This window comes from Vipera ursinii (assembly GCF_947247035.1).
Source record: "Vipera ursinii genome assembly, chromosome: 5".
Classification (NCBI taxonomy): Eukaryota; Metazoa; Chordata; class Lepidosauria; order Squamata; family Viperidae; genus Vipera; species Vipera ursinii.
The window spans coordinates 94874032-94891901 of NC_139518.1; the positions used below are offsets into that span (position 1 = coordinate 94874032).

General features: G+C 44.3%; 1 protein-coding gene across 1 annotated transcript; it reads left to right on the forward strand.

Annotated features, from left to right (window-relative positions):
- On the forward strand, nucleotides 1-16332 carry LOC310641473 (gamma-synuclein-like; the record flags this gene model as incomplete). The annotated part of the gene is made up of 5 exons (XM_083364561.1): nucleotides 1-121; nucleotides 9200-9241; nucleotides 10654-10781; nucleotides 14421-14498; nucleotides 15929-16332. The coding sequence occupies 5 exons, from the start codon at nucleotides 1-3 to the stop codon at nucleotides 15941-15943; spliced, it is 384 nt and encodes a 127-aa protein (XP_083220687.1). The 3' UTR covers nucleotides 15944-16332.
- Nucleotides 16333-17870: the final 1538 nt, after the last annotated feature.

Here is a 17870-nt window from a genome sequence, read left to right on the forward strand (position 1 = left end):
ATGGATGTCTTTAAAAAGGGCTTCTCCATCGCGAAGGAAGGAGTGGTGGCCGCCGCCGAGAAGACCAAGCAGGGAGTCACCGAAGCAGCCGAGAAGACCAAAGAAGGGGTGATGTACGTAGGTAGGTTGGACGGTCTGCCTTCCTAGCAGGCAGGCAGCTCTGCAGTCCCTGGCACTGAACACAGGTGTGTGTATTTGTGTGACCTTGCAGAGCGAGGCTCTTGAGGTCAGAGCAGGGGAAGGAAGGAAGGAAGGAAGGAAGGAAGGAAGGAAGGAAGGAAGGAAGGAAGGAAGGAAGGAAGGCAGAGGGAGGGAGGGAGGGAGGAAAGAAGGAAGGAAGGAGGGAGGGAGGGAAGAAGGAAAGAAAGAAGGAAGGAGGGAGGGAGAGAGGAAGGAAGGAAGGAGCAAAGGAGGGAGGGAGGGAGGGAAGAAGGAAGGAAGGGAGGGAGGGAGGGAGGGAGGGAGGGAGGGAGGAAGGAAGGAAGGAAGGAAGGAAAGAAGGAAGGAGGGAGGGAGGGAGGAAAGAAAGAAAGAAGGAAGGAGAGAGGGAGAGAGGAAGGAAGGAAGGAAGGAAGGAGCAAAGGAGGGAGGGAGGGAGGGAGGAAGGAAGGAGGGAGGGAGGGAGGGAGGGAGGAAAGAAGGAAGGAAGGAGGGAGGGAGGAAGGAAGGGAGAGAGGGAGGAAGGAAGGAAGGAAGGAAGGAAGGAAGGAAGGAAGGAAGGAAGGAAGGAAGGAAGGAAGGAAGGGAGGAAGGGACTATGTGAGACAAATCTTTTCTGCCTTCATTGGAGAATTGTTTGGGGGAAGAAACGCAGGAGGCAAATAAAAGTTTGGCTGTCAACTTATTTATCTATTATTTTTAAATTTACTTGCTGCCTATCTCACCGCGGGACTATGGTAGGCAGCTGGTAAAGACTGGGGTGTCTTGGGCCTGGGTCACGTCTGATAACTTTCCCCTTCCCCAAAGACTTTTTCTGAGAATAAACCACCAAAGGGGTGAATCAAGAAACCAAGGATTTCTCTCTACAATTCCTCGGCCTTCCCTTCTTGTTGCGTGCAGTCTCTTTGCAGCTGCACGGAAGGAAAAACGGGCCAGAGACAGATTCTCAGAAAGGTAAAATCTCTTTTGGCTGCTTCCCAGGAACAGAATGGCATTATCAGTTAAGAGCTGATATATGGTGCAGCTTCTAACTGATAATGCCATTCAGTTCCTGGGAGGCAGAAATATATATATATATATATATATCCAGGCTCTGCAAAGGCAAAAGACTCACTACTCTTCATTCCCTGAAACTGTTTGGATCCTTGCCATTGTCTGCATCTAAAAAAAAATATATGACTTTTTTTTTCTTTACCTAGCCTTCTTTTCTTCCTGACTACTTCACCGTGCAATTCTTCCCTCTCGTCATTTTGCTCCGAATGCCCTGGCGTTGGGAGAATCCCTAATAGAAATAGCAATAGCACTTAGACTTAGACTCACAGCACTGTACAGCCCCCTCTAAGCGGTTTGCAGAGTCAGCATATTTGCCCCCAACAATCTGGCTCCTCATTTTACCCAACCTCGGAAAGATGGAAGGGCTGAGTCAACCTTGAGCCAGTCAGGATGAAAGTTAATCATACTTGTACGCTTGAGTGATCCATTAGCACCGCAGTGTCCTTTGATTTCTGGAGCTTAACAGAAACGGTTACCCAAAAATAAAAACAATATACAGAACAGACTTGTAAGGGACCTTGGAGGTCTTCCAGTCGAGCCCCGTGCTCAAGCAGGGGACCCCTATACCTTTTCAGACAAATAGCAATCTAGTCAATTCTTAAAAACCTCCAATAATGGAGCACCCACAACTTCGGAAGGCAAGTCATTCCAGTAATTAATTCAGGGATCACATTTTTGACACGGAGGGAGCCAGAACAAATCCTGCATCCGGCAAACGTGCCAGAATCATTAAACCGCAGTTCACGGAGGCAGAAAACTCTCCTCGGCCTTAATTCCACTACGAAGGAACTACCAACGTTCCTTCGTCTAATAAATAAATATTTAAAGCCATCGCTTTAGCTTGGAAACATCCATCAAGCAGTTATTTGAAATAATAATAATAATAATAATAATAATAATAATAATAATAATAATAATAATAATAATGAGTAGCATCACTTTCGAATCTCAAGTCCTCTGTTTCTCTAATGCGCAAATTTTCATTCATGTCAAGCTCAGAAACATTTGCAATCCTGTATCTGCCGATGAAAATGGCTTTTTCTTTCATTGCTGGATAAACTCACTCCTTTTTCCCCCCCTGCATTTGTCTTCCCTTTTCCTTCATCTCCTGGGGTGCCGAGTATAATATTTTGACCAAGGTTTCCCCGTTCATAAATGCAGAAATTTCTCCCCTCTCTGTCTTGTGACCTTCCCATTTCATCCCAGCATGTATAATTCCGAATAAGCTTTTTTTTTTCTCCCCCAATCTTACAAAACTCACACGTTAGCCTGGGAATTGAGCTTGCGGGGAAATATCAGGAGAAACGCTTGAATGTTCGTACAGATAATCCTCGAAATTCACTTTCTCCCAAGACTGCAGACTCGGCTTTGAAAGTTTGACCTGCAATGGACAAACTTTTGAAAAAGACAAAGAAAAGAGAGCAGGACAAAAGGATGAACTAGGGATAACGCCATCTCTTTGCTTCTCCTTGTAAAGCATGATTACATCCCAACCCATCACCCTTCGCCTGAAAACAAATGTCACGGTTTCCAGATGAATAAGCAGCTCCACCCTTTTCTTTTTATGCCACTCTCTCTCTCTCTCCTCTCTCTTTCTCTCTCTCTTTCTCTCCCTCCACTATTCCTGCAATCCTTTCCCAAATTGTCCACCGAAGCTATCCACACAGCCTCTGCAGCAAATGTCAAAAGAAGCTCGGCATCATGGGTCACTGATAGACAGGAGGAAGATTTCATTCCAGTAGAAACACCAGCTGCTTCCTTGCCCCACCGATGGAAAAAAACCAGCATCAAAAATCCGAAGCAGAATTAAACAGGACTAGTTCAATTGAGCAGGAGTTTCTTCAGCTCACCGTCTCTGCTTTTGCAGATTGCATCAAACTTCCTGTTTCAACAGGGAGAATCTGAACCTATAGCTTGAATTAGGACATCCCTGAGTAAAACCCAGCTAGGAAAGTGTAGGGGAAGGAGTGGTATAACCTGAAGGTGGAGTCAAAAGAGGAATCAGCCTGGAGTCGCTACATAGCCACAAATGGACTAAATCCAATCCCTCTTGAATTCCGTTGACCCATATCTAGGGCCAAAATAGTGCTCACCGTTAGTTGAGCAGATTTCTGTCCATAGGCATGAGTAGTAATAAATCAGCTTCCTTGGAACTTCACGTGTGGACCTGATCTTCCGCGTCCCAAGACTATTTTGAGTCTTGGAGATAGGCCCTGTCCCCACTGTGGCATCTTCAGGGCAACCCGGAGGAGAGTTTACTTTGGTCCATATTGGGCTTTCTTTGATTTCAATTCACTGGAATCATGTTTCATTATGGTTAATTTGTCTCCCTTAATCACAGCTGAGAGACGTAATTTTTCTATTTTTTTTTAAAATTCCAGTAGAAAAGAAGGGGTTTTTAGCAGGTAGAATGTTTCCTGGCTAGCGGTTAGTTTTGTAGCCAATTTTGGCTGATCTCACACACACACACACAAAAAAAAAATCAAAGCAGAGCCATACCAGTTAATATTTGAAAGGGAGAAGAGCTGGACACTCCCAGGGCTGGAGTGTGCTGGAGATGGGAAAGTTTTAAAAACAAAATTGGTTTTGAACTGTCCCTGGGTGTTAAATTGCTTACTGTTAATAACTGTACATTCCAAAGGGCTCTCCTGATACAGCAGTTTGATATTTTGCCGTCAGCCATATTGGAGGCAGAAAATTCTTTAGGCAAACAAAGGCTGTCTGGGAATATTGAATTACTGGGCCACATCTGTGTAGATTGTACACTGTGGTGGTGCAGTGATTAGAATGCAGCACTTCAGGTTAACTCCAGGAGTTCGATTCCGACCGGTTCAAGATTGACTCAGCCTTCCGAGGTCGGTAAAATGAGGACCCGGATTGTTGGGGGCCACAGGCTGACTCTGTAAGCCGCTTAGAGAGGGCTGTAAAGCCCGGTGAAGCGGTTTACAAGTCTAAGTGCTATTGTTGCTGTGTGTGCTATTGTATGCATAGATATGTAGGTATCTACTTGCTGAAGTTTGCAGATGGAGCTTTTGGACCGAGTTGGTCCTGTTAAGACAGGGCTTTTCAACCAGTGGTATGGGTACCACCTGTGGTACATTGGCACCTGGCAGGTGGTACGCGACCATCCTAGAATAGTGGTAATGGGGGAGGGGAATGAGCTGAACCGGTGGCAGCACTGCACAAGCCTGAGCGAGAGATGGCTGGAGCTGCAGGTCTGTCAGGGCTCAGCGGAAGTGCCAGGATCAGTGCTTCTTCAGGGCTGTCAGAGCTTGGTGGAAGCACCAGGATCAGCGCCAGGCTCCTGTTGGAGCTTGGCGCTGATCCTGGCGCTTCTGCTGAGCCCAGAAGAAGCACCGATCAGCTGGAATGTTGCAGCATCCCCAGTTTTTGACACCTTGCTAGGCGACTGGTGGTACTCGGATGTTGCCATATCCTAAAAGTGGTGCAATGGGTGAAAAAGTTGAAAAGCCCTGTGTTAGGATGTCATGATGTTCTTATATCTTTTTTCTCGGTCGTAAAGGATAAAGTTAACCACTTCCATATTGTTGGACAGGAGGATCTGAGCCAACCCCAGGAGACTTTGGTGTTATTTTACAGCCCATCTCAGTCCTATATAAGAAGTGTCTTCCCTCACATCGCTACGTGCTTCAGGAGGGCCAAGGCATTGTGAGGGCTTGTGCATTCAGCAATCCTAACCCACAGGACAAGCATTCTTCTTCCCAGTTCTGCTGCTTGTTTGGAAACCACACCCGACTCCTGCATTTAAGCTGGTGTCATCTTCTCGGAACATCAGGCAGCCTTTCAACAGCTGTGTCGGCGTGCTAGGGCTCCGTGTGCTTAATCCTGGTGGGTTGGATAAACCACTGTGTCTGCCTATAGTACTAAGCCTAACCAAAGAGACTGCATTTGGCTTAGTGTAGTAGTGGCTGGAGGGACGCGGTGGCTCAGTGGGTTAGGATGCTGAGCTTGTCGATCAGAAGGTCAGCAGTTTGGTGGGTCGAATCCCGAGTGCTGCGTAGCAGAGTGAGCGCCTGTTACTCGTCCCAGCTTCTGCCAACCTAGCAGTTTAAAAGCACGTAAAAATGCAAGTAGAAAAATAGGGACCACTACGGTGGGAAGGTAACAGCGTTCCGTGCGCCTTTGGTGTCTAGTCATGCTGGCCACATGACCACAGAGACATCCTCGGACAAGCGCTGGCTCTTTGGCTTTGAAACGGAGATGAGCACTGGCCCCTAGAGTTGGAAACGACTAGCACGCATGTGCGGGGGAACCTTTACCTTTACCTTTTTAGTAGTGGCTGGATCCAGAAACTGTGCGCTATTCCAGGAATATATGTAGGTCTGGCCAGCATGTGCACCCTGACCAAGGAGAGCAGAGCAGTACCTTAGTTCTTCTTCTCTGAGTCTTCTATGTTCCTCCTGCCTCGTTGTTCACTTCCAGGCTATGACCAGCCCTGTTTGTGTGTCAGGGACAACCCCTTTTTCCTTTTAACAATCAATAGGCTGGAAAAAAACCCAACCCAAGTTTATTTACAATTCCAAATAATAAAGTCTTTCAAACAAAAAAACAGCAGAATATTTTCTTCAACCAAAAATACATGATTCAAAACATCCAACAAGAGTCAAACAAGAGTCAAACAGATTAGCAAGAACAGACCAGGATTCTCTTTGAATGTCTCCGAACGGTTGCCTTCAGCAACCAGCACCGCCCACACCTTCCTCTTTTATTATCAATCCCAAGGCGTGGCTTCTCAATGCCTTCTCCTCCTCTCACTGAGTTGCCTCACTGATTTTCTCTGCTCTGCTCTGCTGGATTGCCTTCTGCTTCTAGCGTCTCTAAACAGATTCAGCTGTGACTCTTCTGAGTCCAACACCTCGTACTCACACAGCTGAGCCTCATGAGGAACATGACTGGAGGGGCCAGGCTGAGAGTCCTGCAGTGCATCAGAGCCTCCCTCCGACACCAAAGGCTCTCCAAAACCCTCCTCCTCCTCCTCCTCCTCAGATTCCTAAGACTCAGCTGCTGGGAGCACAGGCTGACACTGTCTGTTGGGTAAGTGCAGAGGTTGCAAGGTACCTTCTGACAAGGTCAAGAGATAAGAGTAGAGGAGACACACCTGCTCTCTCTCCTGACATGTAATGAAGGTCCATCTTGTGAAATGTTCACCTTACAGAACCCTCCCTGATCCAAGACACAACCAGAGGACTGACAGTAGAACTGTCAATGCTGCTAACATTGAGTGTTCTTGCTTTGACAACAGATGGAAATGTAGCCATCTTTTCTCTTCCACTTTTACAGCTAATTGATGCTGGGAGGAGATGTCTGGATGAGAGTCCAGTTAAGTCATAACAACAAGAAGCTAAGCCGTGGGAACTCAAAGTTACTGAACCGAGAGTTGATAACGATTCGGCGGGCTGAAGAGCTGTGGCTATTCAGAAGGCCTAAAAACCTGAGGATTTAGGGAAAATAGAATCCAATTTGTGTATTCCCCCCCCCCAGGTTGAAGTTGGTTATTTCTAGCTGGCACATTTAAACGTTTCTAATTTTTACATGCATGTTTTTTGTGCTTTTGTTGTGCTACTTACCCAGAGTTGTTTCAGTAGGAGGGGCAGATATATATATATATTTGCATAATAAATACATGAGTCAATGCATAAATATAATTAGACGGTTCTATCTAACCATATTGCAGCGCTGGCTGGCAACACAAATCCATTTCGGTTTAAAATCTGGGTTGAAATCAGGACTGTAGTTTTTTGTTTTTTTAATTAAATACATGTTCCTTTGCTATTACTATGGAATAAGGTTTCAGAGCCCAATAAATTTGTACAGAAACTGTTATCAAAGGATAAATAAAGGCGGAGCGATTGCAGCCTGATTAACCTTAGTTGTGAGTCCTTTTTTTCCAGATTGAGAATTTAGCAATTCGAGTCTTTGGCCTGGCACCACGTCTCAAATTTGGCACTGTGTTTTTGCAGTTCATTAGCAGGAGAGATCTGCCTGCTGCCTTTATGAGATTTTCTCCTGCCTCTGCAGCCTCCCTGTTGACTATAAACAAGCCTCAGTAATGTCGAGTCATTGCAAGGAGAGAGAACAGAGGCCGGATCAAACAGATTGTGCTCCCCAAGGACTCCAGCCTTGTTTGCTTCTCTTAGAACTAAAAGAATCACTAACCCAGGGACAGATTCAAGAAACAGGAATTTAGAATTGAGGGTCCTGGCCACATTCTCAGGCCTAAGAGTTCTACAGAATAAAAAAAAGGGATTTTGTGCACGCCAATCAATCCAGGGGGAATCAGCAGCCCTCTTCTGCTTGCTTTTTAGAGATTCACCTTGATGATGATGCAGTTGTCTGAGCCAAAAAATTAGGTCAAGGGTGGGTGCAGCACCTCTCCAACTAAACTAAGCCAGATTCTATAATAATAATAATAATAATAATAATAATAATATAAAGTTGGAAGGGACCTTGGAGGTCATCTAGTCCAACCCCCTGCTCAGGCAGGAAACCCTATACCATTTCAGGCAAATGGCTGTCCAGTCTCTTCTTAAAAACCTCCAGTGTTGGAGCATTCACCACCTCTGGAGGCAGGTTGTTCCACTGGTTAATTGTTCTAACTGTCAGGAAGTTTCTCCTTAGTTCTAGGTTGCTTCTCTCCTTGACTAGTTTCCATCCGTTGCTTCTTGTCCTGCCTTCAGGTGCTTTGGAGAAGAGCTTGACTCCCTCTTCTTTGGGGCAGCCCCTGAGATATTGGAACACTGCTATCATGTCACCCCTCACCCTTCTCTTCATTAAACTACACATACCCAATTCCAGCAACCGTTCCCTATATGTTTTAGCCTCCAGCCCCCTAATCATCTTGGTTGCTTTTCTCTGTACCCTTTCTAGAGTCTCAACATCTTTTTTACATCGTGGTGACCAAAACTGGATGCAGTATTCCAGGTGTGGCCTTACCAAAGCATTGTAAAGTGGCATTAGTACTTCACTTGATCTTGATTCTATCCCTCTGTTAATGCAGCCTAGCACTGTGTTGGCTTTTTTGGCAGCTGCAGCACACTGCTGGCTCATATTGAAGTGATTGTCTACTAAGACTCCGAGATCCCTCTCACAGTTTTTTTTTTATTTGCGTGACCGGCAAGAATTTAACTGCAGTGCAGCTCAGGCTTCCAAGGGCGCTGTTCTGACATTCTCCTTCCTTTTCCTTCGTCATCTCGGTGGCGTCTTTCCCGAACAACTGTGAAAAAGCAAAATGGGAACTGTGCTGTCTTCACAACCATGTGAACGGAGGCAGAGATGCTTAGAAGCAGAATCGCTGGCTCCACTGGGAACCTCTCCCGCTTTAGATATGTTCCGTCAGGTGACCGTGAATATTTCACAGGCCACGCACCACAGACTGACTCGACATGAGAAAAGCTTTACAGGGATGAGTTAGGGAAACGGGGTTTTCCCCTCAGCAGAAGTGAAACGGCACAAGTAGAGGAAGATGGAGATGTGTTCGCTTGCTCCTTGTCCGCTGGCGGTCCAAGATCGTTGCTCTTACCCGCCTTAGGATTATTTACTTTAAATCAAATTTGGAAGAATAACCCTTTAAGCAGGAGGGGGGGAAAAACATTGTCCGCTAACACAGCTTCAGACTGAGAGCTGTTGTGTAACGTTGGCCATCTTGCTAGCTTTTCCTCCTTCTCCAGCAAAAATTAAAAAAAAAAGAGCTGAAATCTGAAACCTGTTTTGTTGGAGGGTTTTGTATTTGAATGCCTACTCAATCCTGCCACTTGTCTGAAGTGCTACGTTCATCTCGTTCATCTCGAGAGCAGGAAACTCAGGAGCTTTTATCTTGATGACTCGCTTTCTTGATTAGCTGTCCCAGCGCTGCAAATCTTAATGGATGGTTGTTGTTTTTTTTTAAAAAAAGCAAAACTAATCAATTATTTTCTCTCTCCCACCCTCCCTCTTCTCTCTCTTCTCCCTCCGTCCTCTCTCTTTACAGGCACAAAAACCAAAGAAGGGGTGGTGCAAAGTGTCACTTCCGGTAAGTACTACGCCAAAGTTGGTGTGGTGGAGTTGCTTCTGGATTTTCTGTTTTGAATGAGTGACATCCTCTCCTGTCCTCCTACACCCATGTATGGCTTGCATAAATACAGGGGAAATCACTTATTTTCCAAAAATCGATCCATCTACTAACATTATGGATGTTCATAGAGTGTGGCGTTAGAAAGATAGATATAAAGGCCCAATTCTCACTTATCAATATAGATTATCAATAGATGATTGTAATGAAATGCTTGTTATAGAACACATATCTGCAAAAATATGCCCTATATATTTTTGTTTCTTCTTCTTCTTCTTCTTCTTCTTCTTCTTCTTCTTCTTCTTCTTCTTCTTCTTCTTCTTCTTCTTCTTCTTCTTCTTCTTCTTCTTCTTTTCTTCTTCTCCTCCTCCTCCTCCTCCTCCTCCTCCTCCTCCTCCTTCTTCTTCTTCTTCTTCTTCTTCTTCTTCTTCTTCTTCTTCTTCTTCTTCTTCTTCTTTCTTTCTTTTGACCTTTCGTTCTTGTGCAAGTTTTATTTTCCTTTCTCTTACTTTGCTGCACTCAATCAATCAAAGCAAAAGCAAACAAAAATTATGCTAGAGTGTGATTTATTGTCAGTTTAGAGAGAAAACAAGGTTACAGCCCCAGTGATTTCCACATGAAGAGAAATGAGAAGCCAATCATGTTATGATTGAATCTTGAAAATGCGCGTATATCCACCTGCCATTTTCTGCCTACAAGACCATTTCAGTTATTCATGACACATGTTTGTGCTGGTGGACAAAAGCGACACTTTCACTTGTGCAAAACTGCGAAATGGTTTGCCACATTTTTGAAGAATAATTACTAGCATGTTGTCCATGTGAAAAATCTCAAGATGGAGAGAACAAGGAAGTCTCGCTCCTTCTCTTTCAACATCAGAAGAGGGAAAGTATCTCAGCGGCTCTCAAGAAAGTTATCCCAAGTCAGAGAGAGGAAATAATCCATTAGTGTCTTTCTAGTAGGTCGACTCAAGAACTTCTTCTGAGGGGAAGACCAGATGGTGTTCCCCAAATTCCACTTATGCAATTTGTTTCATCCTTCAACTTCATGGCTTTGTCATGCTATCTTCTGAAAGCTAGTGTAAACTTGAGACATTCTTGGGGGTGGTCTTAAACCTCCTTCAAGAGTCCAGAAAGTGCACAGTGATGGCTGAACAATCTGCGTCCACACATTTTGGGGCTTTTGGAGATCACCAAAACAGATGCTGGTTATAAGACTCCCAATGGCAAAAAATCCAATTCTTTGATCCTTTCAGAACTGACCTGCACTGAAAGATCACAGATAATCTTAGTAGCTTCCAACCACGTCTAAAGAAGTGGGACGTTCACCTTATCTTGATTCATCCTCTCAGCTTCTTTCTGCTTCAACTACAGTTGCTGAGAAGACCAAAGAACAAGCCAACCTCGTGGGAGATACTATGGTGAGCAGCGTGAACATAGTAGCAAAGCAGACGGTGGAAGGAGCGGAGACCGTTGTAACCACCAGTGGACTGGTCAAAAAGGTAGGTGTGATCTGTCAGTTTTGCCCTGCAAATGAGTCTTTACTGTGTTCCTAACACTTTGCCTGTGAGGTAAGCCCACTGTGGGTGTGGTGATATTTGCCGCGAGAAACCATCCAGTCAAATGATTTTCAGCTTCCTGCCACAGCATCCTTCCTACCTCTTAATCAGATTTTAGAATTAGAGTAGAATAGAGCTGGAGGAACTTATACCATTTCAGACAAGTGGCTGTCCAGTCTTTCCTTAAAAGCCTCCAGTGATGAACCACCCACAACGTCTGAAGGCAACTTCTGTTCCATTGGTTAATTATCTTCACTGTCAGGAAGTTTCTCCTTAATTCCAGGTTGCTTCTCTCCTTGATGAGTTTCCATCTGTTGTTTCTTGCCCTATCCTCTGGTGCTTTGGAGAATAATTTGAGCCCCTCAAATACTGGAATACTACTATCATGTCACCCTTATTTCTTCTTTTTATTTTAGACTAGCCAAACCCAAGTCCTGCAGCCGTTCTTTTGTCTCCAGGCCTTGGATCATCCTAGTTGCTCTTCTCTGTATTTTTTCCAAGGTCTCAACATCTTTTTTTTGTACTATGGTGACCAAAATTGGTTGCAATATTCCAGGTGTGGCCTGGAATAGGGAAATTTCTTCTGGCTTTGAGACCGGCAAAGGGGAAAGGATCACAGGTAGGAAACTTTCGAGCACAGGGGGAGCTAAACATTTATTTCCCCTCACTGACCCACTCCCCCAAAGAAAAAGGTTGTACATTTTGCACGTGACTTGGAAATCTTAAGTAGGTAGATTTCAGAAAGTGGAGTGTCTTCCCAATTCCTGTCCAGTATCCTTAGCACTAAATAGAATCTTGCTGGAAGGTGTAGCTGTGTATCTCCCTGGGAATATTTTAAAGAAACATTAAGCCTGCGTGAATCCCCTACAGGTTGGTGTTATTATTAGAAAATACATTTGCAACTTACTCTAAGAAGCTGGATCATCACAGAGAATCCTTGAGTGAGACAGTTGTTGAGTGAGTATTGCCCCAAATTACGACCTTTCTTGCCACAGTTGTTAAGTGTATCACTGCAGTTGTTACGTTAGTAACACGGTGGCGGAGTGAACCTGGCTTCCCCGTCGACTTTGCTGGTCAGAAGGGATCGTGTGACTCCAGGAGAGTGCAACCGTCATAAGGATGAGTCGGTTGTCAAGTGTTCACATTTTGACCACCTGAACATGGGGACGCTGCAGTGGCCGTTAAGTGTGAAAAACCATCATGTCACTTTTTTCAGTGCCGTTGTAGCTTTGAGCGGTCACTAAACTGCTGTAAGTTGAGGACTACCGGTACCAGTATTCATAGGTGAATTTCATCACAAAAGCCACATTGGTGTCCATGATCTTGTCTTCCCTGCAAGACCAACATCTGGGTGAACTGTCTAAAACGACCAGATACCTTTCTCAAAGTCACCAATGACCTTAGGGTTATTTGTGTTGTGATTCAGGGTCAGCCTGTGGGGTCGGCAGTTGGGTCGGACGACTCAGAGGAGGAGGGGGGTGTTGAAGAGCTTGCTGATGATGGCCTTGAGGCTCCGCAGAGCCCTCAGCCGGGCCCCTCCCACTTGGTCACGACGGAGACCCAGCTGTGTAAGCCTGACAGCGTGGATGAAGATGACCCACAGCTGGCCCTGTTCAAGAACGCCCGACGCTGGAGGCAGTCAATCAGGAGTAAACAGAGGAAGGCAATGGGGCACCTCAGAAGGAGGCAGAGAGAGACCACGCCCTGAACTGTATTTAAGGGGAATGTGTGGGAGGGCTGGTTTGCTGAAGGCAACCGCTTGGATAGTTCCTGTTTCATAGCTCCTGTTTCATGGTTGGTGTCTGTTTTATGTTAATAAATTTGGCAGGCTTTATTCCAGCCTCTTGCCGTTTGTAAAGGGGTTGTCCCTGCCTTTTCTGCAGGGCCGGTAGCAGGCTGGTACAGAACAATTTGTCTCATTGAGAGCTATAAAATAGGCAGTAGATACACCAAATGTTCCTTGAAAATGAGAAACAGAATATAGAGGAAACCATTTAGTGATTCGGTGCAGAAACTGAACAGATGTTTGAGTAATATTTATCCCGGGATTTTATTGGTTTTCTCGGTGACTATTTCAGGACACACTCAACTGGCTGTTGCACAACTCCAAGTCAATCACCTACTTGTGTGGGTTTTTATAAAAAAAAAAAGCTCTGCAAATGCATCAAATGCCAGGTATGTTGTTGGTTCATTTCGAAGGCCTCCCAATGGAGCGTTGCGTTTTCTACAAAAGCCAATTATTGGAAATTGATAAGCACAACCAGAAGTCCACAAACATCTCTGTGGAACGTCAAGAGAAAAGCAAATCAGCCTTGTTTTTTTTAACAACACAATGGTCTTTGATTCTGGAGCACTGTTATTATTAGGGGACCAAAACAATTTTTTTCTCCACAAAATAACAAGCTGTTTAGAGAAGGACCTCTGATCTCACAGGAATTCTTTAAAGAAAGTTTAAATTCTTCAAATTCATAACTAGCTATCGCTTTGTTTGGAAGCAGGATGCCATGCCTAGAAATTATCTTTCGGTTGGGTAGAGTATATTCTGAAAAATGAGATGGTTCTCTTCTAACATATTAGGCTGGCTGGACTTTGGGTCGTGAGTTCTTGATTTTGAGGGTTGGCTGTGTCCAAGTTTCGTGTCTCTCAGTATGTCAAAGTTGTCAAATTTATATTGGCTTGGGAAGAGAAGGAACACAACGGTGCAACACATCTTCTTCCTGTAATTGTGCTCCAGTTCAGAAAGAAAAGGGGTTGGGGAAAATCTCAAGATGTTCCTTTCCTGCCTGGTTAAAAATAGAATATGAGTCAGAGACATGAAGTCATGATGAGGGATGCAGACCCAAGAGAAACAAGCAGAGGATGTGTTTCTTAAGCCACCATTCGTAATTAGAGATCAGCTTGAAGTCTTCCTCCAGACCAAGGAAACAGACAGACAATTGTTTGTATCCAAAATGTATGCTTGCCTCATTCGTGGATAAGTTGTTGAGGAAGCAGGGCAGGTAGATGTAAGGGAAAGAGCTCAATCAATTCCTTTCCTGGTTTCCATTCCTAAATTTAAACAATTAACTCCACGTATCATAGCAGTCATATGGAGGACCACCAGGCGTCTTCAGATGGATGGGGAAGTGAAAAAGAAAATTAAAACAACAAACCCCAAAGGACTCAAGAGACCAGTTGTATCCAAAGAGACAGCCAAAACTGAGTTTGAAGTTCAGCAGGGACAGGATTGAGAGATTACTGTATATTTGCATTGATTGTCTGTCTGCAACAGAAAAAAAAACAACAACAGTACACTGTGTGTGATATAGCAAACAGTCTTCAACTTGAGTAAGCGTTTCGGTCTTTAAAGTCAATGTGCCTGGTCCTTTTGTACAGAAGAACAGTCTTCACGGGTCATCTCAATCCAGCATCTTCTTCCAGATGTCTGCTCTCAACCCTTGCTGAGCAATCTGGGAACTGCAGTCCATACCCATCTGGAAGCTAGCCGGAATGAGAGAACCTGATTTGAAGGAATTTGCTCCAGTCTTCTTTGTCTTTGTGGCATCTGATGACACTTGACCCGTTCTTGTGTGTGTTCTGTAGGAGGACCTACATCCAGATCAGCACGAAGGCCAGCCTGCTGGAGCTGGAGAAGAAGACATCCCGGTAGAAGCCACAGAGGTAAATCTCAGCTAGGCTATCCCCAGAATCTTTGATTGGGTGGGGGTGTGAAGGGTTGTCGGGAAGTATCTAAAAATTCAAGGTCACAAATATGTGACCAAAACTCTACTGTTCTTCACTTCCCTGTTGATTTGGTTACCCTTGCTGTTCTCCATAAAGCGATTACAGGAATTTCCTCTACTGATTTCAGAATACTCCCTTCTGGGTTTTTTTTTAATTCCTTTCCCACCTCTCTCTCACCCACCCCCCAGCCCAATTTCTAGACTATTTTTGATATTATGTTTAGCTGGGGTGACAATTAAGAGTTGACAGTAGATTAAAAATACTTCAACTTCAACCGTTGACTATCTGTGACCCTCCAGAGGGAGTCCAATAACTCCCACACTAATTCGGTGATCGTTGATTATTGATTGAAACATTAATTAATGATAATGAGTTTGACTTAATGTTAATAATAAAGGCAAGTCATTTCTTGAGCTTTATCTAGCAAAACTCTTCTGGACTAAGTATGTTAAGAGCTCCGAATGGCTTTTTTTTCAGACAAAAAGCCTCGTCAAAGGATGGGTCTACTTATTTACATGTGTGTATAAATCACAATAAGGGACGCGGTGGCTCAGTGGGTTAGGACTGAGGACGCTGAACCTGTGAATCAGTTTGGCGGGTCGAATCCCGAGTGCCGCATAGCAGAGTGAGCGCCTGTTACTCGTCCCAGCTTCTGCCAACCTAGCAGTTCGAAAGCACGTAAAAATGCAAGTAGAAAAATAGGGACCACTCCGGTGGGAAGGTAACAGCGTTCTGTGCGCCTTTGGCGTCTAGTCATGCCGGCCACATGACCACGGAGACGTCCTCAGACAAGCGCTGGCTCTTTGGCTTTGAAACGGAGATGAGCACCGGCCCCTAGAGTCGGAAACGACTAGCACGCATGTGCAGGGGAACCTTTACCTTTACCTATAAATCACAGCTTATGCTGTCATTTTAATAATGTCGTGCTTCTTACAATGCTATATATTATTGCTGTTTAGATGGCAGCATTCAAGGTAGCTAACTCTACGTCTTGCTTGATATAGACTTCAAAGAAATATGGAAATACACTAGGCATGTGTATTTGCCTATTGTTCTTGTCGCTGTCATTGCCATAGCAGTAGTAGCCATCTTAATCATATTTTTATACTGCACCAAATCATTAAGGTTCCCTGTAGCTTGCAACAAGATTACAGAATATATCCCCAGTAAAGAAAAAAATAAATACAACAATTGCAGTAAACCAATCAATCCAGCTCATAAACCTAATAATAACCAAATCCCGGAAAAACTCATTGGAGTTTATACTCGAGGCTCAATTATTGCCCAGCTATGTTTTGATATGTGGGTGGGTTCTGGGTAAGATACATTAACTTATTTTCCTGCTCTTTTTTTTTCCTTCTGCTCAGGGTGAAGGAAATTAACCTTCTCTGGAATTTCTACTACATTGTGAAAAACGAGAAGACCCGGAATCAATGCAGACCTGCTAGAGGTTGCAAACAGCAGGGAATATCTCTCCTATCCCTAAGCTAACTTCATGCCGCACGAGAAATGCTCACGTACCTAATTCTCACTATCCTAGCTGGGTGGCAAACTCTTTGATTGTACGTTTTAGGGGAACTCGACGCATCTCCCTTTGTGTCTCCTTTGTGGCTTCTTACTTTGCCCTTCCTTTGAGCCTTCCAAAGTGTGGTTTGAGAGCCATTTCACACGCTTGTGGTTGGAATCCCTGATTAATGTCTTTCGGGTCGTTAGTATCAGCACTCGATTTCCCTAGAAAGGGCGGACATTTTTTTTTAAAGAGACAAAATAAAATCTTCTTTCAACTAATCCCTTGTTCTTCTATTCATTTATTTTATTTTATTTTAATTCATCAGGCTGAACAGAAGGATTGTCTGCCCACTGTTTGCGATCATAAGATCAACCGGGGACTTTGCGGAATGAGAAATAGCTCGAGGGCCGCGTTATTTCTGGTATTTCCCCCCCCCCAGAAATACAAAATACAGTCAACTTTTTGCTTCGCACATTTCGTAGGTTTCCTGTGAGCAACGATGTCATCTACTAAATGACAGGAATAACCTCCTTCCATCATTTCGAGGTGGGAGCAGGTGCAATTCATGCCCTCTTTATGATGGTTTCACGACACAGGCATTGCCGCTTGCTCCCCACGGGGATGACAGTGGCCAGAAGAGTCAGCTCAACTGATTTGTAAGGAAACTTCCTAAACAGCTCGACGGAAATTTTTATTGCAGTCCAAATTTCCAGGCAGGAAGGTGAAGAACAGACTTTCAGCTAAAGGTCAATGGAAAGGGAAGGGAATACGAACAACTGGAAAAGATCTTGTTTTTAGAAGTATGAGGTAGTAATTGTGAAAAGGCACCTATAACTGAAACCTCAAGATATATTTAGAGAGTGAGAGCTCCAGGAGAGGAGAAAAAAGCTCCTATAGATCCTTACCAATCCAACTGTCATGGTTCCAACAGATGAAACTCTTCAAAGAACTTTGAGGCATTTATCTTTATTCGAGTAGCATGGCATCGGCACGTACATGGTCGAAGCCAAAATCTGAATTCCCCTCCCCTGAGCACATAGTATCAAAGCACAATTCCCTCCTCTAACTTGCAGTCATAAATCACATTCTCCAATTAGTTTGAAATGCGGGCTTTCTCTCCTGTTCTCCAACCCACCATTTCTTATCATCTCTTATTTTCAAACAACTTTCAATCATACACTACTACGATATTGTTATGTCTAACTAATTCCCATAGACATTCTTCCTCCTCCCCCTCCCCCAGTATCATCTAATTCTAACTCTAAGAGTAACACACAAGTTAAATAAAAAGGCTGCATCTCCATATGATGTCAACGCAAGAACATCCGATGCTAGCAGCGTTGACACCAACCTTGTTAGTGAACGTATTTTCAGGGACATCCAGAAACATATCGGTGCATATATGACATAAGGCAAGTCCATCACAGACACAAATCCCTCCTTCCACTCAGCTGTCCAGCTTTGGCGAACATCAACCCAACTTGTTGCTTCCTGATATTTCAATGTCTATCAGATTACTCCTTCATTCTCCCTCCTGCTGCTACTACACACGTGTAAAGATAAAAATCTCCTGTCCCTCATGCCTGAGAGCTAGTAATTTTATGGATGTATCCATTTGGTTTTGCCCTTTGTTGTCCAGTCACTAAGTGGTGTCCAATCCTTTGCACCCCATGAACCACAGTACGCCAGACCCCCCCGTCATCCACTGGCTCCCAGAGTTTGCCCAAATTCACGTTCATTGCGTCAATGGCCCTTTCTAACTATCTCATCCTCTGCCTTCAATGGGTTTGCCGTGATCT